The 25,497-nt window shown below is 42.7% G+C and overlaps 1 protein-coding gene across 15 annotated transcripts in view; it reads left to right on the top strand.

Moving 5' to 3' along the window:
- Positions 1-25,497, top strand: part of map4.L (microtubule associated protein 4 L homeolog) — a 129,184-nt gene that overhangs the window by 100,534 nt on the left and 3,153 nt on the right. For 7 of the 15 annotated variants that reach the window (XM_018266382.2, XM_041565349.1, XM_018266380.2 and 4 more), the window contains 8 exon segments: positions 6,621-6,724; positions 8,792-9,001; positions 11,343-11,538; positions 12,379-12,441; positions 12,663-12,991; positions 15,050-15,178; positions 21,843-21,935; positions 25,261-25,338. In XM_018266382.2, coding sequence (XP_018121871.1) covers positions 6,621-6,724; positions 8,792-9,001; positions 11,343-11,538; positions 12,379-12,441; positions 12,663-12,991; positions 15,050-15,178; positions 21,843-21,935; positions 25,261-25,338 — 1,202 coding nt within the window. 15 annotated transcript variants of the gene reach the window in all.

Genomic DNA, 25,497 nt, shown 5'->3' with positions numbered 1-25,497 from the left:
AATGAAAATGTGTAATGAATGTATATTGGAAAGTTGCTTAGAATTTTTTTTTTTTTTTTTTTTTTTAACTTTATGCAAAACAACAGTTGTTTTTGGGTGGAGGCAGGGCTACCATCAGTAATCCTAACACTAAAGGTGGTCATACATGGGGAGCTTTAAACTGCTGATTTGTGCACTTATATTGCTGAATTGTTCTCATCTGCCCGTGTATGGGTCCCACTGATAAGCTCATCCAACCAATATATGGCTGAAAATCAGACAGATGTTGATCTGACGCTTGAGTTTCAAGTCAGATTAAGGACCACATTGGCTTATTGATGAGGTCGGCTTGTATTGTAATCCCATCGAATGCTTGGATTAGCCTGATATCATCCATCTTGTGTGGGTATGTTCGGGGGGGGGGGGGGGAGAGATGTTTGTTTGGCCAGCGTATAGTGTATGGCCAGCTTTTAATAATCAGGGCCTCCTGGTGGTGAACCCTGTCAACAAGTAAAATGGACCCCAATGGAAAAAAGGTCCTCGTTCACAGACACTCCCCAATTATGCCGACTCCTTCACAATCCACCCAAACACCCCACAAGCTCTGCTGTCGTTCGTGAATTGAGCTTTTAATCTTAGGGTCCCCTCTGTAACAGGGACCTTGACTCCTGTACCCCTGATGGCCTGGTTGACCCCCCCCCCCCCGGTGGAAGGTTCCCTTAGAGAAGTCTAAGGAAATTGATGGTGGCACAGAAACAGCTATTTAACATCTTGAGCTTTCTTATTGATGAAAATACCCTTTTTTTTGTTTTAACCCCTTATGTGCTAAGGATAATAGAATCTACTATACATGCATGAAAGTGCCAGTGCGACAGCCTCCATAGATTGTACATGTTTATGTATATCTCACCCTGTGTTGTCTGCCAGCACAGAAAAAAACAGTGTACCATCTACTAAACCACTTTCCAAAACCTTAAGTTGAAATATTAAATATAATGAAATAACGCGACTCATCTTCTGAATCCAACCTATCTGAATTGTATGGGAATGTTCTATTATGTGTAAGATAATGTGCCATACTATTGTTCAGATTTTTCTTTTAAAGGTTCTCTTCTCAAATTTCTAATTGGTCTAGTTAAAATGAGTCCCTAGAGCCTTCCACCATAAAACAGGTGTATAATCCACGACAAAAAGCCTTCTATTAAACTGTATCCAACACTGCTTCCTTCGTGTACAGGTTTGGGACTTGTTATCCAGAATGCTCAGGACCTGGGGTTTTCCGGATAAGGGATCCTTCTGTAATTTGGATCTTTATACCTTAAGTCTACTAGATAATCATAAAAACATTAAATAAAGCCAATAGGCTGGTATTGCTTCCTATAAGGATTAATTATATCTTAGTTGGGATCAAGAACAAGCTACTGTTTTATTATTTCGATTATTTCGTTAAAATGGAGTCTATGGGAGACAACTTTTCCATAATTCAGAGCATTCTGGATAACTGGTTTCTGGATAACGGATCCCATACCTGTACTACAATACTGCACTTTGATCTAAGAAACAGTACACACACTATAGCAAAAAAGGGAAACTAAAGTTTAAAGTCAGAGGTGCAGTGAGGCCGTGACCACAACATTCATACAGACTAAGACAAAAGGTTCCTCTGCACTCAACCCGTTATCAATATATTAAGGACATTTTGTGCATGAAGATACTAGAAAATGTCTTACCCTTTAAACAAATCAGGGATTGTTTGTCCATATATTGCAGTATATTGATGCAAGCCAACTACATCAGTCATCCCTGATCTGGACAGTCCTACACTAACTTTCATCTGAAAGGAGTCTAAGTAGGCCGTAGTATAATCTGCATGAAACTAAGAGCAGCCATATAGTTTACATGGACTTCGGTATTTACCATCGGATGCAATGATAGCACATCTAGAGACCTAAATAGAGAGCATTGTTCCTGTCTACAGAGAATACCTCAATACATGAGGTCTCAAGAGAAGGAATAAGCTGTGCCCTCATACTGTCTCATTAGTGGCAATGCAATATGGCGGCAATCTCTGCAGATAACACTGCGTGTGTACTTTTAAAGGGATACCGTCGTTTATCGAGGATACCGTTTAAGTGGCGTTGTAATCTGTGCATCTTTTTTATGGACATTTTGTGTCGCAGTTATCATCAAACAAAACCACAGTGGTTTCTATGTGGATATTGCCAAGGCTTTTGGGTATTAGAGGCTGCTGGCTTGCTATTGACAATTACTCTACGCAAACCTTCAGCCACATCTCTAATCAACCATAAAGTAGTTCCTTAAGAGCTGATGTTCTTTAAACATAAAAAGGTCTCCCAAGAGCTCTTAGAAGGCCTATTTATGGTAGAGTAGAGAACTGGCTGATGGATTGTGTAGAGTAGTTGTCTATGGTACCTCCTTTTTGCAATTAGGAAATTTCTGATAGGACTGAGAACTGGCTGATGGATCGTCTAGAACAGTTGTTAGTGTTACCTCCTTTTTGCAGTTAGGGAATTTATGGTAGGACTGAGAACTGAGTGAAGGATTGTATAAAGTAGTTGTCAGTGGTACCTTCTGTTGGCACTTATAAGACTTCTTTATGCTAAGATAGAGAACTGGCTAAAGGATTGCGTAGAGTAGTTGTCAATGGTACTTCCGTTTAGCTCTTTGTTGGGTTGTGTAGTGCATTTGTCAGTGGTATATCATGTCTGCTCTTGGAATCCTCTTTATGGTCGGATGGGGAACCGGCTGAAGATTTATGTTGTTATTTGCAATGGTGTATCCTCCAAATGGCTAGAGTTACTGCAAGATGGTGTATTGAGTCAATATTCATTTAGTATGTGTATTCATAACTTGGAAGAGGTTATAAATAGCAGTGTATTTGTGTCTGCTGATGACACAAATATGTGGAACTATAGAATCTATGCAGGGAACATCACACTTGTGGGCTCTGACAAGACTGTCTGCCAAAGCATCTTAATGGTAAATAGGTTTTAGCGTATACAACAGTAAGGGCATCTGTTTGGGGTTTAAAACAATGAATATATTAGATTTATTGTAGTCAAATGTAATCTTAGGAGTACATGTGGATAGAGATCCACTCGTTTGGCCAGGGCACTAAATAAGCAAAGCTTTGTTGATATAGGTGGCCGGCAAATTAAAACGACAGAGATTTGTCCCTGAGGGCCAATGATCAGATGATACTGTGGTACAAACAGAGCCAACACGAATGCCACTGTCTATGGCCCACACGATGGCCTGCTCAGTATATGAATGTGCTCTAATCTGATTGCTACAGTTGCAGTTTGGTCAGGAGTGTACCAGTCAGTAGCCAATATCTGTCTGTCAAAATTGTGGTGTGGCTGAATACATTTCCACTTCATAAGTGCTCAAAATACAATGATGATAGAACCCAAGCCTAGGTTTTGGGCTGACACCCAGCTCTCCCATCTATTTATAAAGGGCAATATATAATGATCATCTTAGGGTTTATTCTGAGCATCATTGCCTGTATGCCCCGCTGTTTCTTGAAGCCTCCGACACAACGTATTTGTCTCGTCCTCGTCTTTATCAAAAGCGCTACAAGATCAAATTGAAACCTTTGCATGTGTGTGAATGGGAGGCAGCCTTTGCTTCTTTAAATGGAACTGGTAATAAAAACCATCACTCATCAGCCGTCTCACAGCCTCTGGCCATGATTTGTCTTCCTTATCTCCTAAAGTGGTTCTATTGTGTGGGAGTTATATGGGACATTTGTTTGCAATTGGCCTCAGAGGCAAGATTTCATAACCAATTTTCATCCTGAGACCAGCGAACAACCCAACAGAACAAAGTTTAGCCATTAGCATCTGGGCATGTTTGCTCCATGTTCCATGCCAGGGCTTGGCCAGACCAACATCTGTGTAACTAGAGGAAATTGGCCTAAATTGTATTATTTGGTAGTTAGATATGCCAATAATCCCAGGAGGCTGTTCCTGCTGAACAGTATTTTGTGCAGGAGCATAATATGCAGCCATATTAGTTTGGCATTGGGGAGAAGAATGATAGTTTTGTTCAGAGGGACTACAAATAAATTGCTTTCCATGGAAAAGCTTCTATTTACTTATAGTGGACAATTCTCCCTAAACCTTCATCAGGCTCAGCCTGTGTTATGTCTCTGTACAGGCTGTGAGCAGATTTGCAGCTTTGCCTGTGTGGCGTAAGTTCTACTTGTTTTTCTTTGGCCTATGTAAAAATGATGGTAGGTGGCCATGGATGAGCACTTTTATTTATTTAATACTATTAGGGATGCAGCGAATCCCCGATTCGGCCAAGATTCTGTCTTTTTCAGCAGAATTCAGCTGAATCCTTGTGCCTGGCCGAACAGAATCTGAATTCTAATTTGCATTAGTAATTAGGGACAGGAAGGGAAATCACGTGACTTTTCATCACTTTGTGTGCCAGTTAATTCTTCCTCCAGCCCTCGGGCGGTAACATATTGTCTGCTGACACTTGTGTATTTATCAGAAGGCATCCTAGTACCCGAGGCCTGTGTCATGGGGTGCTCTCACAATGACGCCTCATGCAGACATACAGTCCCATGTTCTTCTGTCCCACAACCGGAGTGAATAAATATTCCCTGTGTATTTCATATTGAATTAAAGTTAAATCGCCAAGCCCCAACTCCTCCTGTAGGAGCAGAAGTCAGAGACTGCCACGAGTTTGTATTCTCAGGCTGATGTAGATCTGAAAAGACAGAGATTTGGACAAAACCTTGTGGCGTCCCGGGGTTGTGCATTAGTTATAGAAGTTCCCTGGACTCCAGGGCAGGACTTCACTGATTTTTTAGCTGGAGCTTTAGCTGACATTTTACTGACCCAGTCTGCGAAGGGGAAGAGATTCATTGTGACAGCCGCTGCCTTTGATTGTTTATCCTTCTCCCATTTTGTTCCGTTAGAAAGTGCACTGACTGGAAACAATGGCCGAATAAACACGTCGCAGCAGCACAGTATGTCTCCTTACTTTTTCTTCCCCCCCCCCAACTAAAAACATACTCAACGTGCCGCGCTCTAACATCCCTTCAGTCACTGAGATAAAACCTGAAAGCTCAGTGTCATGTATTAAAAGAACCCCCTTCTGCTGACACATTTAGACTGGTGCCGATTTCCATTCTACTCTATACTGGGCTATACTGGACTATACTGGACTCTCCTGTTGCACATGCGGCAGACTTCAGCCCTTTCAATTGCTGCAAGGCACTTAATGAAACCTCCCAAAATTGCTGCTCCTGTTGTGCTGAATGGGAGATGCCTTTGAAAGTGCCAAGCCATCACCTTATTTAAGGGCATTAAAAAATTCTGCATGTTTTCAAGTGATGGTCACCCAAACTACCCCAGGGCTGACACACTTACCTTAAACTGGGACCAGGCAGAGGGTGGGATCACTAGTGTAAAGGGCACTATTTTTGTTCCTCGTACCAAAATTTTGCTAAAATCTTACCTTACCTTCCTTGCTTTATGGCAAAAACATCACTGTAGCCCCTATGACATGATTCCATCATGATTTTTATGATGTAGTTTCTAAATGACACTGTTTAGACTGCAAACAATGCACTCTACCATATAAAATGTCATTCGTGAACCAGCAAGTGTATTTAGTTGTAATATTGGTGTGTAGGTGCATCTCAGGTCATTTTGCCTGGTCATGTGATTTCAGAAAGAGCCAGCACTTTAGGATGGAACTGCTTTCTGGCAAGCTGTTGTTTCTCCTACTCAATGTAACTGAATGTGTCTCAGTGGGACCTGGATTTTACTATTGAGTGCTGTTCTTAGATCTACCAGGCAGCTGTTATCTTGTGTTAGGGAGCTGCTACCTGGTTACCTTCCCATTGTTCTTTTGTTTGGCTGCTGGGGGGGGGTGATATCACTCCAACTTGCAGTACAGCAGTAAAGAGTTACTGAAGTTTATCAGAGCACAAGTCACATGACTGGGGGCTGCTGGGAAACTGACAATATGTCTAGCCCCATGTCAGATTTCCAAATTAAATATAAAAAAATCTTTGCTCTTTTTAAAAACGGATTTCAGTGCAGAATTCTGCTGGTGCAGCACTATTAACTGATGGGTTTGTTACCTGCTAATGTTTCACTTTTAACTGTGACATTCAGTGGATTCACATAGTAGACAGGGTACCGTGTGCTCTGCGACACAGACCTAAAAGGACACAGAGATGAATTAATAGAATTTAAATCCAGAGACGGCAACTTTATAACATATTTTAAACTCCTTTCTTTTTACATCTGTAACAAATGAACCGGCATCTTCAGGGTAAAGGCACACATGCTATTAGGCATTCATGTTGTCCCCTGCCCACAAACCTAAACACCAGGGCAACAAATCACTAATGTGCCATTACTTTGACTTCAAGGAGACGTACATTCCTTAAATATTTAACAATGAGAAGAAACAGAATAATCATAGTGTGTTCCCTTTAACAAAGCCACACGGTGAGTGAGTGTTCCTGAGCACCTTGACTTGCATGAAGGCAATAATGCTGTGAATAACCAGATGCAAAGCTACTGTGTGTGCTGCTTGTGTAACACTATGTGATCCACTAATGTTGTGTGTGTTTTGTTTTAATTACCCAGCAAAACCAGAAACAGCAGAACCTGCTGCTGCAGCTGCAACAGAAAATGAAAAGACGAGTCCACCAAACAAAGAGCTCCCCCCAAGCCCAGAGAAGAAAACAAAGGTATGGAAATATATTGACAGCCAATGCACATAGGACCCAGGTCCACACCCAGCTGCTGTTTTATCAGTGCCAACACAGTCAGAGGGGTTTGGTTTGCACTAAGGTTGCGAAAAGAGAAACCTTTGCTGGTGAGCAACTCTGCAGGGCTAAAGGTGGCTATAGACACACAGATCCTATCGTACGAATCGCGGATTCGTACGATTTTCTGATCGTGTTTGGCGTGTGCCGACATCTTTCGTCCGGCGGAGATCAGTCGTTTGGTCGATCGGTCAGGTTTGATTTTGACCCGACTGATCCCGCTGGAGCCCATGGCACATCGTAATTGGATTGTTCGGCCATACGGCTGAACAATCAGATTACCCCCGATATAGCCATGCTCGTTAATGGCATATCGGGGAAGGATCCGCTTGTTTGGCGATGTTGCCAAACGAGCGGATCTTTGTGTCTATGGCCACCTTAAGGATCCAAGGCTGAGAGGAACAGGGAAATTGTGGAAGTCAGCCAATTCTTTGTTCTCAGCTTTAGTACAATATCAGCCAACCACAAACCTAATATGCATGTTTCAGCCAGAAAGCAACATATTTGAAGAAATATTTGCTTTTTACCCTTGTTAGGAACTTAAAGGTAAACCTTTGAAATAAGTGAATGTAAAACTGATGAGGGGCTATTCTAAGAACTTTTGCAATTTATATTCATTATTTATTTTCTTTTTATTCCAAGATATTAAGGGATACATGTGCTGTTAATATGAATGAATTTTGTTACAACAGCGCCACCTGCTGGTCAGTTTCCCACCAGTCTGACCAGCAAGTAGTCAAGGAAGTTGTCAGGAGAAAGAAAGAGGCTGCTCTGATGTTCTTCTGCTTTAGAAAGATGTGAAAAAGGGTTTTATTATTTTCCTAAGTAGAAGAACATCCGATGAGGGGGCTATTCTAAGCACTTTTGCAATTTATATTCATTTTTTTTTAATTGTAAGATATTAAGGGATACATGTACTGTTAATATGAATGAATTTTGTTACAAGAGCGCCACCTGCTGGTCAGTTTCCCACCAGTCTGACCAGCAAGTAGTCAAGGAAGTTGTCAGGAGAAAGAAAGAGGCTGATTTGATAAAGGTTATAATTTTTTTTCCTAAGCAGAAGAACATCAGAGCAGCCTCTTTGTTTTTCCTGACAACTTCCTTGACTACTTGGTGGTCAGACTGGTGGGAAAATGACCAGCAGGTGGTGCTGTTGTAACAGATTCATTCATATTAACAGTACTTGTATCCCTTAATATCTTGTAATAAAAAGAAAATAATGAATGAATGAAAATGACAAAAGGGCTTAGAATAGCACTCTCATCCGTTTTGCATTCACTTCTTTGAAAGGTTTACTTATCCTTTAAACACATTAATGGCATAGTGAAAAGAAAAAAAAATTGCCCAGGTCTAGTAACCTATAGCAACCAGACAGATACTTGCTGTTACACAGCTGTCCCCAAAAGGTTATCTGCTAACACTATATAGTGTGTGTGCAGAGCTGGGAAGCACAGAGGACTTGAGCCTAGAAGTCTAGCAAGCTCCATGTGTGGCAGTTTTCTTTTTCTAGCCTAGTCATCTTGTTGTTGTGTTCCCAACGACACAGAGCGATGGTTTTGTTTCCACTTCTCAAGCTGTTCATATTTCCAGTGTGGGTTCTTAAATAAATGCTTCCAAACACAGTGCCAGCTTGAAAGAACTCTTGCTCAGAGCTTGCCCAGTTCCACAGAACAATGAAATAGGACATGGGTGCCGGAACTTGTTTCAGTCGCTTTAGGTCAGGATCTGCACAGTGGTGCTCTCCATATCCAACTCAATGGGCCCCACATGCTTTCCCAAGATGCTTTGCAACCATGTCTTCCTCTTTTCATGCAGTATTTCAGTTTGGAAATATCATTTGGCTCATTTGATTCTGCATTTCTGCCTGTTTTTCTTTTTTGCCTGTTTCTTTATACGCTTTTGCTTTGGTTCATTATTTATGCTTTTGTTATAAATATTTTTTTTTCTTATTTTGTTGCCTATTTTTGCTTGTACCTGACCAATATTAAGACTTCTGCTGCAACACCATCCAAGACTCCATTGAGCAAAAGCAAACCCACAGGGGCAGCCACTGCCCCCAGTCCCAAGAGAGCTCTTTCTGCTACACCTACCCAGAAAAAGTCTGCTAGCCCTGCTCCAGCTTCTACAACAACACCAAAACGCCCCCTGAGCAGTGCTAGCAGGGTCACCAGTGCAACTCCCAAAGACTCCAAGCCCAAGGTAAGAGCAGGAGTTGTGTCCTCTGTTTGGAATCCCAGAAGGCCTTTCCACAGTTGAGCCTAAGTTCCTACCAATTGCTCTCTCTTGTCTAAATCAAATGGTTTTTAAAAAGGTGACACATTCTCTTTAGGGTAACACATTTTACTTTAATTAAAACACACAACTTCCATAGTTACAAACTCTAGTGCATAGGAAATGCTGAGAGGGTACAGTGCTGCCATCTTTTAAATGTCTGTATCACAGGGTTACCCTACGTACTGGCCATTCAAATTTCCATTCTATTTTCAACTCTGTATTATTGCATTTAATATGTCTAAACTAACACTACCATAAGTTCTATCACTCTGGACTGAATGCAGCTTTCATGCTGGCACTTACTAGACATTTTCAGGTCAATCAATCTTAATTCAATACAATTCTACCAGGGGGTCTAATAACATTATATCATCAAGCAGAGGCATTTCTGGCCCCAATGTCTGCCAGTCTAAGGATGCCCTTGTAAAATGCAACCTCAGGCATCTTGATTTATGGCACTCGAATAATTCAAGGCTGTAGTAGGTGAGCAATTTTCCACTGTTAAAGGATAAGTAAACCTTTAAAATAAGTGTAAAATTGACGAGGGGGCTATCCTAAGCACTTTTGTAATGTACATTCATTATTTTCTTTTTATTATCCTGTATTAAGGGATACATGTGCTGTTAAAATTATATATGAATTACAACAGCACCACCTGCTGGTCATTTTCCCACCAGTCTGACCACCAAGTAGTCAAGGAAGTTGTCAGGAGAAAAAAAGAGGCTGCTCTGATGTTCTTTTGCTTAGGAATAAAATTAGAAACCTTCCACAAATCTTTCCTAAGCAGAAGAACATCAGAGCAGCCTCTTTTTCTCTCCTGACAACTTCCTTGACTACTTGGTGGTCAGACTGGTGGGAAACTGACCAGCAGGTGGAGCTGTTGTAACAAAATTCATTGATATTAACAGCACATGTATCCCTTAATATCTTGGGATAAAAAATAAATAAATAATGAATGTAAATTACAAAAGGGATTAAAGAATAACCTCCTCCTCAATTTTACATTCACTTATTTTAAAGGTTTACTTATCCTTGTGGTGGAGACCAGTGTAGGTAAAGTAACTGCCCATGAACACGTCTGAGTCTGGACAGTTGTACACATAGTTACATAGTTAAATCGGGTTGAAAAAAGACAAAGTCCATCAAGTTCAACCCCTCCAAATGAAAACCCAGCCCCATACACACACCCCTCCCTACTTTTAATTAAATTCTATATACCCATACCTATACTAACTATAGAGTTTAGTATCACAATAGCCTTTGTATTATGTCTGTCCAAGAAATCATCCAAGTCCCTCTTATAGTCATTAACTGAATCATCACCCGGCAGTGCATTCCCCAACCTCACTGTCCTCACTGTGATGAACCCCCTACTCTGTTCCTTTAAATGAAACTTCTTTTCCTCTAGTCTGAAGGGGAGGCCTCTGGTACGTGATTCTCTTTATGGGTAAAAAGGTCCCCTGCTATTTGTCTATAATGTCCTCTAATGTACTTGTAAAGTCTAATCATGTCCCCTCACAAGCGCCTTTTTTCCAGAGAAAACAACCCCAACCTTGTCAGTCTCCCCTCATAATTTAACTCTTCCCTCCCTCTAACCAGTTTAGTTGCACTTAGTCTCTGCACTCTCTCCAGCTCATTTATATCCCTCTTAAGGACTGGAGTCCAAAACTGCCCCCATACTCCAGATGAGGCCTCACCAGGGACCTATAAAGAGACACAATTATGTTTCATCCCTTGAGTTAATGCCCTTTTTTATACAAGACAGAACTTTATTTGCTTTAGTAGCCACAGAATGACACTGCCCAGAATTAGACAACGTGTTATCTACAAAAACCCCAAGATCCTTCTCATTTAAGGAGACATGTCCGAGCAGTGCAATTATGTACTAGACAGATGGACGTGAGCTTCTACATTCTGTGCGGTTTTCCTGTCAAGTCAGGTGAATAAATCCTAACATTATGATGCCAGTTAAAGGATAGTTTCATGCCTGGACAATCGGGACATAATTGAAATTCAGTTGATCTGGATTAATCTAGCTCGTCACACTGAGATCAATTAGTTTAATTCCCCCCCCCCCGCACACACAACCAAAACAGATGACTGTGCAAAATACAGGTAATGAATCGGTCGCATCTCCTTTGATCATTGTGCAACCATGTGTTCATGAAACTGTCATGTAGCTACTCTGATCTCATTGGATAGTGTTAGAGGATAACATATGGTGGAGCTGTGGGTACTCCTTTATTCCTAACTGTTTATTTCACAGACTCTTGATTTGAAAAGCCCTGTGAAAAGCCCAGACAAGAAGCCAGCGGCTCTGAAGCAAACTCCAACATCCGCTACTCCCAGAACCTCTGTAAAGGCCAGTCCTGTAGCCTCCAAAAGCAGCACAGCTACAACAGCAGCACCCACCACAGGAAGCACAGCACCCAAAGCTGCTGTTACCCCAAAAAGGCCAACAGGTAACTTGTTCTTCCTAACTCTCTCCATCGGCTCATTTACTCACAGGCCCGGGGTGGAAAAACTATTGAAGCCACGAAAGGAGCCGAAGTTGAAGTCCTGAAGCCACGAGTTCAGTTCTACTGAACACCAATGAGTTTTTCATAAATGTTATTAAACCCCTGGCCACCAATGTATTATTTTCATACTCTATAGGCCCCTGCCACCAATGTTTTTAAAAAAAAAAATCTCTGGGGTATCAATGTTTCTTTTTAACTTTTAAGGCGTGGTACTTTTTTGGGGGTCCTGGCGCCAACATTATTTTTAACCAATGGGTGGCCTTGACCACCAATGTTTGTTTTTTTTTTTTTACTTATGGGTGGCCCTGGTCACCAATTTTTTTGTTTTTTTACTTATAAGGGGGCCCTCACCATCAGTGGATTTTTATAACGTGTGTGTCTCGGGGGGGGGGGGGGGGTTACCGTTTTTATCGCTGATGTCTCTGGGGTCTTTTTACTGTGGTGTAGGGTGGGCGGGACCCAGAAAATTTTGTTTTAAGGAGCCCTGTGATTTCTAAAGGTGGCCCTGCTTGCAGCAGTTTGGTTTGGTTAAATTAAATATCCCAAAAAAGATGTGAAAGGAAGGATGAGCAAAACTTCTTATATCACCTCTTTTTAGAACAAAAGCTTTTTAGCAATTTATTGTGACTACAGTGATCTCAGAGCATAGGGTAATGTACAGACCCCATCTCATGTTCAGCTGCTTTTCACAATTTGTTTCTAAGGCCACATATACGGGAGATGTTTTAATAGCGGAATACCCACCTGCGGCTGATGTTTGTGATGTTGTTTGTCTTTCTGCAGCCCCCAAGATTGATGTAAAAGCCGCAGATGTCAAGAGAGTCCCCAGCACCAAATCCACCATAGGTGAGACTGCACTTAATATATTCTTTCCAGCGCAATGAGGATCTTACTTCCACTCGTTTTGGGGAGGGACTAAATGGGTTGAAGACTGTTGGCAGACTGAAATTGCAGACTTGAAGCCAACCTACTACATAAGCCAGCTGTAGTGCTTGATATCCGTGTATTCCATGTCGCATTATTGGTGGAATCCTGCAATTATTTTTATTGCTCTTCTGATTTTCCAGATGCAAGTCGTCCAAAATCGGTTCCAGCTGACTTGACTAAGGCCAATGGAGCAGCAGCAGCTCCCACTCGTCCCAGGACAACCAAGCCTGCTGTTCCCAAAACCACTGGGGCTTCCAGCACAGCCATGGAGGCAAAGAAGTTGCCAACTGCCAGAACAGCTCCACTGGCCAAGCCTAGCACTGCTCCGCTGAGTAAAACTTCCACTGCCCCCCTCAAAACCGCTGCAGCTCCTAAGCAGCCCCGGCCAGCTACAGTTCCTGACCTGAAGAACATCCGCTCAAAGATTGGTTCCACAGATAATATAAAGCACCAACCAGGGGGAGGCAAGGTAAGATTCTAAAACTACATATGGTCTCCAGTATGAAAGAGTAATGTCCCCACTATGGTGTAATTCATTATCACACTCTCATGCCCCTTCTCATTTATTGCCATTATAAACCCTAGAGGGAACCCCATCCCCATGCCAAAACCACTTCCACTGAACTCATTAATATTAAAGGGATACTGACATGATATCATTATTATATAGTCCCATTTAATTTTTACTGCACCTTCACAATAGGTCAGTTCATATTAATATATACATAGGAAAAAATAAAAACCTTTCTCACATCTTTCCTAAGCAGAAGAACATCAGAGCAGCCTCTTTCTTTCTCCTGACAACTTTCTTGACTACTTGCTGGTCAGACTGGTGGGAAACTGACCAGCAGGTGGCGCTGTTGTAATTCATATATAATTCATATTAACAGTACATGTATCCCTTATTACCTTGGAATAAAAATAAAATAAATAATGAATGTAAATGACAAAAGGGCTTAGAATAGCCCCCTCATCACTTTTACATCCACTTATTTTAAAGGTTTACTTATCCTTTAAGACGTGTTTTTCCCCTTTAACGAGTTCTTACTTCTTTTTGCTCCCCTCGAGGCAGCAGTGCTGTTGCAAATGTAATAACGGCTCCTGCCACATAGGAAACTACTATCCCGATGTTTTGAATCCCTGCTATAAAACAGGGCCAGGGCTGCTGTTTGAAACATGGGTATTAGTGAATACTCCCCAATACATATAAACTAAATTATATTATACAATAGGATTATACAGTATTGAACACAGTTTTAAGGTAAAGCTACTGTAATTATTTTAATGGCAATATCCCTTTAATTATTAATGCATTCCCTAATTCATTACATGGGCTCATTTTTGTGGCTCATTTGAATCTGAGAGTTCAGGTATAACTGTAACTTCTCTAAGTTTATGATTTAGGGGTCCTTTGCCAGCAGATCTCCTCTGAAGCAGCTGTCGGGGTGGGATTATTTGTGGAACAAGCTGATACTGGGCTCCTTTGAGTACGAACATTCTGACAGGCCGGAATGATCCTAATCATGATAATCCTTGGCATGCAGAAAGCTGGAGGTTTTTGGCAGCTTATGCCCAAAACTTTTCACGTGCTATTGTGCCAGCATGTTTGAGGGATATTTTCTGTTTGTCTGACTTTGTATTTGCTCCCAGAGTCTGTCATGTTTACCAAATCCACTTTAATTGTTTAGAAACACGGCAAAAACGGTTAGCGTTTGTTTCTGGTACTGGATTGAACTGACTTTACCCACAGGCTATGAAAGGATCCCAGCACTCCATATAATCTATGTGTAATTAAAGGACCACTAGACCTTCATCCCCGTTATTTGTCTAAAAGCGCTAATAAAGATCAAGTAAAATCTAATGTCAGACACTGTCCAGTACACGGACATGTAAGGGTAAGATGGTGGCCATGTGCATTGTAACCTGCAAGACTGAAAGACAGCCAGCAACCTGTGGGCATTTAAAACTGTTCTCCTATACTAATTACAATTACAACAGCAGGAACAGCCCCCTAAATTTGCTCATAGTCTGTACAGAGAGATCCCATAAAACTATGGCAGCATAGGTATTCCCTGTACTAAGCACAATTCAGCAGGAACAGTCCCTAAGTTTGCTCATAGTCTGTACAGAGAGATCCCATAAAACTATGGCAGTATAGGTATTCCCCTGTACTAAGCACAATTCAGCAGGAACAGTCCCCTAAGTTTGCTCATAGTCTGTACAGAGAGATCCCATAAAACTATGGCAGTATAGGTATTCCCTGTACTAAGCACAATTCAGCAGGAACAGCCCCCTATATAAAAATATATATATATTATAATATTAAACATCTTTATACTTTGGCAAGTTCCTGTTTATGGACTGTTTAATGGATAAACCTGGAAAACATTTGCCGTTGGCCATATTTTTTTATTTATTTTTTTAATATTTATTTTTTTCCTATGTTTAGATTGCAAAGCTTCTCTAGACCTGCTCATGTGATTGTTTAGGCTTTGTGTTATAAATCCTCCTGCATATTTCTCTCCAGCAGGTGGAAAAAAAACCTGTGCCAATCAGCACAGCCAGGAAAGCTGTTCCCCCCGCCGTCCCTAAAACAGCCACTACTACTAAATCCACAGATACAAAAGAGGCTGCCCAAAAGCAGAGCAATGGGAAAGTGAGTGTGTGCTCTTGTTCACAGGCTGAGTACTTTCTCCATCACTTTCCTCAATCTCTCTAGTCCCCCCCCCCTTTCCCCTCTATGGGCTGCACGTACTTTCCAGGTACTTTCTACCCTTTCTTACACTTCCAGCTGCAGCTTTGTTCCTTGCCTGATTTATGGGACCCTGCAAATCACTTTTCTGCACTTTTTCTTCTTTTTAATCCCTAATGTGTAGGTTTTAGTCCATTCTGCCTTTGTAGGACAGCTGATTAGCTTTGGTAATGACAAATAACCATAAATCAGACCTGAAAGACGTAAAGGAAGGAACCATTCACTCCCTGATGTACATGTTGTGGGCAGGGAATTAGTAGGATATCCCAACACCACAGCTCAATGGACAGTATGAGCACCCTCCCTTTAAAGGCACCATATCAAGCTCTGATTCTCCATACGTCCTGCTGTTGGTCTTCTTTATTTTCCATAGGTATTCAGGGTCAGGGCTTGTTCACCTCTGAGATCACGGAGGTCCCCATTGTTGGCTGAGTAGCTGATGTAGGTGGCCCCTCTGACAGTTTTTATTATTATTATTATTATTAACATGTATTTATATAGCGCCAACATATTGCGTAGCACTGTAAAGTAAATGTGATTATACAACTACATCACATGAATTACATACATAGAATATATGGAGTAACAAACATCACAATCAATACAGGTACAAAAAGGTGAGGAAGGCCCTATGCATAGGCATGCAGTCTAAAGGGAAGGGAGTAATACACAAGGTGTGGGAGTGGGCAAGATCGAATTAAGTGGGTGAGAAATGTGGTATTGCGTTTGGTAGTTAAGCAGAGTGAGGGTAGGCTTCTCGAAAGAAGTGCGTTTTCAGAGATTTCTTGAAAGTAGAAAGGTTGGGAGAAAGTCGGACAGACCGTGGGAGAGCGTTCCAGAGGAGGGGTGCAGCCCTTGCAAAGTCTTGAATGCGAGCGTGTGAGGAGGTAATGAGAGAAGAGTTGAGTAGCAGGTCAGTAGAGGAGCGTAGTAAGCGAGTGGGTGAGTATATAGAGATGAGTTTAGAGATGTAGGGTGGGGCAGAGTTATGAAGTGCTTTGAAAGTCAGTGTCATTAATTTGAATTTGATTCTGAAAGGTAACGGAAGCCAGTGCAGGGATTGACAGAATGGCGAGGCAGAGGAGGAGCGGTTGCTGAGGTGTATGAGCCTCGCAGCAGTGTTCATTATGGACTGGAGAGGTGACAGTCTCTGGAGGGGGAGGCCAATTAAAAGAGAGTTACAGTAGTCTAGACGCGATATGATGAGAGAGTGAATAAGAATTTTGGCAGCGTCTTGGGTGATAAATGATCGTATTTTGGATATGTTCCTTAGGTGGAAGTGATAAGATTTAATAAGTGACTGGATATGAGGAGTGAATGACAGGGCAGAATCTAGGATAACCCCAAGGCACCGGGCCTGGGGAGAGGGGGTGATAGTGGAATTGTTAACTATGATGGATACTTCGGGGATGCTACTGTTGTTAGTTGGAGGAAAGAGAACCATTTCAGTTTTAGAGAGGTTTAATTTAAGGTAGCGTTGTGACATCCAGGTAGAGATAGCGGACAGGCAGGAGGAGACGCGAGTTAGGAGTTCTGGGTTGAGATCAGGAGATGAGAGATAGATCTGAGTATCGTCAGCATAGAGGTGGTAGTGGAAACCATAAGAATTTATTAATTTGCCAAGGGAGGAAGTATAGAGGGAGAATAGTAATGGTCCCAGGACAGAGCCTTGGGGAACTCCAACAGAAAGAGGTAGGGGAGAAGATGCTACTCCATTGTAGGAGACACTGAAGGAACGATTGGTGATGTAAGAAGAGAACCAAGACAGGGCTGTGTCACGAAGGCCAAGTGACTGGAGGGACTGGAGGAGGAGAGGGTGATCTACAGTGTCAAATGCGGCTGAGAGGTCAAGCAGTATTAGTAGTGAGAAGTGATTGTTGGCTTTAGCGGTTAAAAGGTCATTAGTCAGTCGAGTCAGGGCAGTTTCCGTGGAGTGTTGTGGCTTAAAACCAGATTGTAGGGGGTCCAGCAGGTTATTGTCAGAGAGGAATGAGGTAAGTCGGTTGTAGACTAGGCGCTCAAGTAGTTTAGAGATGAAAGGTAGCAGAGAGATAGGTCGGAGGTTGTCAAGATTGGAGGGATCAAGAGAGGGTTTTTTCAGGATGGGGGTGACAAGAGCATGTTTTAGTTGAGAAGGAAACAGTCCAGTTGAGAGGGAAAGATTAAATAGGTGAGTTAAGGCTTTGATTAGACACGGATTGGTATTGCGGAGAAGTTTTGAGGGAATTGGATCAAGCGGGCAGGTGGTAAGGTGAGAAGAGGCCAGAAGCTTTGAGACTTCCTCATCAGTGACAGGGGTGAAGGAGCACAGGAGGGACTGGGGAGTGTGGAGGGAGGGTGGTGGAAGTCTAGGGGGGTTGAGTAGTGTAATGTCCCTTCTGATAGTGTCAATTTTGTTTTTGAAGTGCTCAGCAATATCTTGAGCAGAGACAGATGTGCATGGAGGGGGTGGAGAAGGGGAAAGGAGAGTGTTAAAGGTGGAGGGATATTTAGTTTAGCAGGTGCATAAACTTCGGCCACAGATGCTTTCTATTGTTTTAACTGTCCCTCAGACGTCAGTGTGATGGTAAAAGCCCAGTCAGCATTCATAATTGAGGTCCAGCCCCTCTGCCTGACCATGGGGAGGAGAGCAGCAGAAGTCTCAGAAAATTGCCAAGCATTCTACACAAAGCCCCAATCATATGCCCTAAAATAGGGGGCAAAAGAAGCCCATCTTACATTTATTAACGTGTGGGCTGCAACTGGACGAGCAGTGACTTCCCATGACACTTTGGGGCATATTTATTAACACTGGAGACAAACATCATCGGTGATGTTGCCCATAGCAACCAATCAGATTTTTTGTTTTCTACTTGTAGTCGACTACTCAAATCAAATTGCTGATTGGGTTAATTTACGTCTCCACTGTTAATAAATATGCCCCATTCAGTGCTTCATCTATTGGTGTTTTACAGACTAAGTGTCATAGCTGTGGCATAGGGTTACCTGACTTTCTGTAACAAATCAAAGGGTTTTTGGGCAGCTTGCTGGGGTTCTGTTGTCAGGCTACTTAATGCACATCATTACAATGAGTTGCCTAGATGGTGCTACATATGCCACATCATAAGACTCATGTGTAAAGTAACAATCCCCCAGTGTCCCGGGGTTAGAACGTTCCACTAATAACGTGATATAAGAATTGCCATTTTGATTACCCTGCAGTTCCCACTAATACACTATGTCCTATGTACTACAGACCCTCTCCATTCTCTACTTCACTCGCATACCTGCAAGTATAAGGAAGCATTTATTTAGTGATACTAGAATTGCTCCTAGACGTGTGCAGCATGGAGTAGCAGCAGGGGATGTCTCTTTTTTATTCTATTTATGATCTTAAATAATCAACCAGCGCACCCAGCTCTGTCCAAAATACTGTCCATTATTGGTACAGAAGATTGCGGGTCCCTGTAATGCCCAGATGCAGCAGTAGGGGGCAGTGTTTAAGTAATAATTCATCTTAGAACAGGGATTGTTCACCTTTGGGTTAACTTTTAGGATGATGTAGAGAGCGATAATTTGCAATTGGTTTTAATTTTTTATTATTTGTAGTTTTTGAGTTATTTAGCTTTTTATTCAACGGCTCTCCAGTTTGCAATTTCAGCAATCTTGTTGCTATGATTCAAATTCCCCTAGCAACCATGCATTGATTTGAATAAGAGACTGGAATATGAATAGGAGAGGCCTGAATAGAAAGATGAGTAATAAAAAGTAGCATTAACAATACATTTGTAGTTTTACAGAGCATTTGTTTTAGATGGGGTCAGTGCCCCCTCATTTGAAAGTTGGAAAGAGTCAGAAGAAAAAGGCAAATAATTAAAAAAACTATAAAAAATAAATGAAGACCAATTGAAAAGTTGCTTAAAATGGTGAACCACCCCTTTTAATGAAGGAGCTGGCAGATGTCGTTTGCAAACCCATCATGTTACCCCAAACCTTTGGTACAATGTTTCTGGCTTATCAGTCAGTAGCATAGACCGCTATTGGACCTGTTATCCAGAATGCTCGGGACCTGGGAGGATAAAGAGTCTTCATACTATAAGTCTTTGGGAAAGCCACACATAAAATAAATGCATTTGGCTTGTGTTGCCTCCTGTTAGGGCAGAGACAAATGCTCAGATTTTGGGAGATTTAGTCGCCTGGCGATTAATCGCCTCATCTTCGGGCGACTAATCTCCCAAACTACCTTCCCGGTGGCTAGAATGTAAATTGCCAGCGGGATGGCACTCGGAGCTCTTCGTTTTCCCAAGTCGCCCGAAGTTTCCTAGTGAGTGCTATCCCGCCGGCTATTTACATTCTAGCCGTCGGGAAGGCAGTTCAGGGAGATTAATCGCCCGAAGGTGAGGAGATTTGTCGCCGGGTGACTTATCGCCCCGAATCTGAGCATGTGTCTCTGCCTTTAGGATTAATGAAATCTCCTTTTGGATCCGGTACAAGGGTGATATTATTATTATTACAAAGAGGCAAAAAGAGAATATTGAAAAATGTAATTATTTCATTACATTGAGTCTATCGGAAATGGCCTTCCTGTAATCTGGAGCTTTCTGGATAATGGATCCTATATGCCATTGTACCGTCCCTGAGATACTAGGCTGTAGCTGCCATACTATATCTACATTTATAAAAACACATGATACCATGAATAGACTTGAATTTAGAAAAGAATGAAATATATATTTGTTTCCTGAAAAGTTTTGAGAATACACATTTGATAAAGTGTTATGTATTTATAATGAGGAGCAGACAAGCCTGTAGCATCTGAGAGTAATTGCTGGAAGCCATAAAGCTCGGGCTAATGCTGTCGTTATATAGAGCCGGGCTGTGATTGTGTTCAGACTTGTCTCTTCCCGGCACTTTAATGCGCTTGTTAATTCTGATTTAAATTGAGCCCTGAGGAAACATCTGCTTGTGCCTCAATAGTGAAGCTTCTAGGGGACGTCTCTCTATCACATGCCGACTGTCTACTAATATTTTATTATCAGTTACTTATGTCAATTTGATTTATTTTTTATTTCCTGTAGTGCATTTATTTTGTACACGTATTTACATTTTCACTTACAGTAAGAGGTCCTGTCCCAAATCCAGGCTGTGCCATTGAGCTTGCACTCCCTGTGACCGGCCATCCACACAACTTAACCCTGTCGTTGCCAGGACGCCTGCATGTTCTGCTGAAGGGAGGTCACTATCTGTCAGCTCTGACTTTGGAAACATTCAGGTGTCATTGGGCAAATTCACTAAAGGCTGAATTTCACCAGCGAATGCTCCGCTACACGTCGCAAATTCGCTCCCACTACGCTAAATCACTAAAATGCAAAGTTGCGTCTCAGCAGCTGAACGCTACTACCGTTAATTATTCAGTGCGAGCGTTTCAAATCGAATTTGCATTAACGTTCATTTCTGTCTATTGAAACTATATTAGTACACTTACGCTTAGGTCAGTTTGAATAGGGAGGGGACATATAGATCATATATACGTCTTTATTAGAGATGTTGGTGCAAATGCTTGAAGTGGCCACTTATTATTACACATGTCCAAGGAAGCTCCTCTAATGCCCTAGACATGAGCCACCCTAAAACAAATGTGACAGTACTTTCATTCAGCATTGCCTAAATATCACTGCACTCCTCATATTTCCCCTCAATGCACATGCTCTATAATTGTGTAGCCTGGGCATGGACAGTGGACCCCCTTTCAGGCGCATACACAAGATTTGGGGTGGTACAAAACTTGCATGGCACCTGCCTTCTTGCTGTGATTGTAAATTCCAAGACTAAAGGAAAGAACATTTAAATAATTTATATATTGTTAAGCTCTCCAGACATGAGCTGATATAAAATGCCAACGGATTTAAGTCCGCAGCTTATTGGGCAAGTGTATGGGGCCCTCCGACGAGCTTCCCCAATCGATATCTGGTCGAAAATTCGGACAGATGTACAGGGTCGGATTGGAGCCTTAGGGGCCCACCAAGGTGGCAAAACAAGGACCCTCTGAGTCCTGCCAGTCCCCGGGGGGCCCCTCCCAACTTTAAAGCTCACGAAGGGCAACGCGCAATAGACTCGCTGCAGCAATATTCATTATGGGACAGCCGGGAGATAAGGCCTGGGCCGGCGAGGGCCAGGGCCCTCCGGGTTTTTTCCCTGTGTCCCATCGGCCCAGTCCGACCCTGCAGATGTAGTTCGGGAGAGTTTAAAAATCATGTCGTATCGAGGACTGCATTGGTTCGTTGATGCAGTCCTCGATTTGACCGCCGTATTCTTCTCATTGTGATCCGATCGTTGGGCCCTAGAGCTCACATCATGACATCATGTACTTACATAGCCATTAACCTTTCCTGCTCCATGTCTCTCTTCCTGCGCTGCTCTCGCTAATCTTCATCCCTTCATGACTCACACCCTCGTCCTCCTCCTCCCGTTTAACATTTTTGTTTTTAACAATCTGCCGACATCCTGCTATGTCGTGCCATGTGATATTTCTAACCGTGCCTCTCCACTTCTCTGTGTCGTTTCTCTCTCCATCCCACAACCTTTCCAGGTCCAGATAGTCTCCAAAAAGGTGAACTACAGCCACGTTCAGTCCAAGTGTGGCTCTAAGGATAATATTAAGCATGTCCCTGGTGGTGGCAATGTAAGTATTGGGGTTTTAGGCCGACCCCTTCACTAACAACTCCTTCTACTGCTTTTACATGTGATAACTGCGCTCTCAACATATTGCTTTGTAGGTGGGGCCTCTGATAATCACATGGGCTGGTAATTAGTTAGGGGACAGCTAGCAGCTTAGAGCATTAGTATTGCATGTGAGTGTATTTAACACACTATTCCAGCACAATTTAGCTGTAGTGAAGGCAAAATACACCCAACACTGCTGAACTACATGAGCTCATCCCAACCTTAATAAACACTAGCAATGTCATTGGCTCCAGTGGGAGGCTGACACTTGACCTTCACGAGTCGTGATTTATACTGAGCAACGATTTTGACCCATTTCCATGGATACCCTATTAACGCACAAGGAGCCTTTATACCCAAGGAAAATTACTCTTTATAGCAGATTATATTTGCATATATATATTTATATAATATTTATTACTTGAGTGTTTTATCTCCTCATGGAGAAACACGTTTCTTTCCTGCACTTCATATCTTATTTATGTGCTAATGTGGCAAGTACCGCAGGATCGTCCTCTTCAAAGAGCTCAAAACCGCAACGTGAATACGTTATATTCGCTAATGTACTGGGAATATTCCTGTGCAGAACTGCCTGTAACACATATAAAGTGCAATGTTAGTATGTGACATTTTTGGCTTTTCAAGGTTAATTAAATTGCAGTCAGGCCAGATCCATATTTAGTGAGAAATGCCTGCCGCAGCTGTTAGTGATGAGCAGATGCCCCGTCAGTGACAAGATTGCTCCCGATACGTTATTGTTTGGGGACATCAGCTGGTGACCCATAAGCAGCAATTGCTTTAGAGGATCCTCGACCCCCCACTGTCTCCCGGCCCATTTAAATGGCAGATAATATTGCTGTAGTCCCTTTTCAGCTTTCATGAATACTTTGTTACCATGAAAATTATAAAAGCAATGCTTTACTAGGATAATAACTTGTAGGTTAGATGCACAACACATTCTCCACCAGTCATTGTTAGCCCTGCAGCATCTTTTCTGGCCAAATCTGCCTGGAAGTGCCAGTAAAGGTGGCCATACATGGGCTGATAAAAGCTGTCGACAGACCGAGTCGGCAGTTTATTGGCCCGTGTATGGGGCCCCCCGACGGGCTTCACCGATCGAGATCTGGCCGAAAGTCGGGCAGATCTCGATCGGATGGGACAGAAAATCCCGTCGGATCGCGGCCACATCTATTAGTTGATGCGGTCCCGCGATCCGACCGCCCGTTTGGGCATTGTTAGGATCCGATCGTTGGGCCCTAGGGCCCACGATCGGATCAGCCCGATATTGCCCACCTCAAGGTGGGCATATCGGAGGGAGATCCGCTCGTTTGGTGACATCGCCAAACGAGCGGATCTCTCCATGTATGGCCACCTTAAAGGTCGGCAAACGAACAGATCTTAATTCAATATTCTCACTAACGGCAGGCCGATCTCGGGTTAATCCGAACATGCAGCCCTGGGACCGAACGATTAGATTACGATGATGGAATGGGCAATGACGGGTCACAGGACTGTATAAACTAGCCGATGTGTTCTTGGTTCGAAGGAAAAATCTAAAGGTTGCCATACACGGGCCATTAAAAGCTGCCGACAGACCGTGTCGGCAGCTTATTGGCCCGTGTATGGGGCCCCCCGACGGGCTTCACCGATCGAGATCTGGTCGATAGTCGGCCAGATCTCGATTGGATGAGACAAAAAATCCCATCGGATCGCGGCCGCATCTATTCGTTGATGCGGTCCCGCGATCCGACCGCCCGTTTAGGCACCGTTAGGATCCGATCGTTGGGCCCTAGGGCCCACAATCGGATCAGCCCGAGATCCGCTCGTTTGGTGACATTGCCACATTTCTCAGTGTATGGGTACCTTAACTTGCCCAGTCTATATCTGCCCAATTTTGGTCTGATCTCAATCGGAGGGGACCTGTCGGAAGCCCCCACACATAAACAGATAAGCTGCCAAATTGGTCTAAGGACCAATATAGACATCTTTAATCTGCCCGTGTATAGCCACCTTTAGAAGCAGATTCTATTTAACTAAATGATGAGCACATTCAGGCGCTTCTCTGGTGGAGAGTTAACAGTCCATGTATATTAGGCCTCACATATAACATCCCCAAGCTCAGCCCAGAAAGATATTAACCCACCCCACAGTTCAACATTTTCTGATGCAAAACAACAAGCTCTCCTTGTTGGTGTCCTCTAGAGACCGTAGTCTGTGTTGGTGTGAGTCTTGCCCTTTCTCAAGGTGGCCATGCATGTAACAATTAAGATCTTTCCTGTGAGCATTGGATCAAAATTTTCCAACGAGCCGACCAATATCCAAGCCTTTTGCAGCTCATCTCCCGCCATACACTCGCCAAATATCGTATGAAACGTTGTTTTGTATTATAGTCTTTGTGTCCGTGGCCACCTTTAGTTCTCTTTTGGCTCATATACTTGCTGTTCTGGTCTCTTGGTGCGTTCGACAGCAGAGCAATGCTGAAGCAGATCTGGCTCATAATTGAACAACTGGATCTTGTGGCAGTTTTACCATCATGGCAAAAAGGTGCTCCAGAACATCAATGTAAATAGCAATGTGAATAACTCACCGATCGTGTGGTCCAGCTGCACCAGACCCTCGGCTACAGCCAGCGGCAACCCAATGGACAATGGAAAAAACAGGGCTATCCGGCGCTCAGGGGAATCCACAGTGCCAAATATACATTAAAAAAGTAAGTTTTTACATACCCCTAAGGTACTTAGTCATATTAAGTATTCCTCTGAGTGCCGGTTAGCCCATGATTAAGTACCTTAGGGGTACGAAATGCGTAGGGCCTTTGGATATGTTTGTACACTTTTAACTTTGATCAATAAAAACGTACTTTTTTTAATTTGTTTTTGGCCCTGTGGATTACCGAGTGCCGGATAGCTCTGTTTTTTTCCATTGTATATTTCCAGTTTTGCCATACACGCTTGCATGGTGGGATCATTGTCCTTGTTGTTCAGACAGTCACGGTGTAACGCAGACTAATGGGATCATTGACTAGTTCATTGACACGGTGTCATTTTGGGCCCACGACTGGGCAGCGTTGGGCCAATTTGTGCAAAAACTATTGGAACCAAACACAATTTATTTATTTATTTTAGACTTGATACAAAATACATCTGGAATAATTCTGTTCAATTCTCCTTTATTTGAAGAGTCCTTTATTAGTATCCAGTTCATTCTCCCCATCCTCTCTCAACCCTTCTTCTTTATCATCTGAGCCTCAAGCAGGAGACCACTAAAGTGCATATTGTTTTCAGGTTACAAATGCTGCAAAGCCAGCAACTGGGGGTACCCGCCCACAAGCATCCGGCGCCCACAAACCTGGCAGTGCCAACGTGAGTAGATGAGATACATTGTAAACTAGGCCCTGTCAGCTTTGGGTGCCTCTCTTTCCAACACTACCAGCTTGCACGGCCTATATTCCTTGTTCTCTCTGGCTTGGCTTTCCTTTCCCTGGTGGGACAATACGTGACATTATTTTCTTTAATTGCATA

Source organism: Xenopus laevis, chromosome 6L (genome assembly GCF_017654675.1).
Source record: "Xenopus laevis strain J_2021 chromosome 6L, Xenopus_laevis_v10.1, whole genome shotgun sequence".
NCBI lineage: Eukaryota > Metazoa > Chordata > Amphibia > Anura > Pipidae > Xenopus > Xenopus laevis.
The sequence above is the reverse complement of the archived record's forward strand: the minus strand, read 5'-3'. Positions and strand labels throughout refer to the sequence as shown.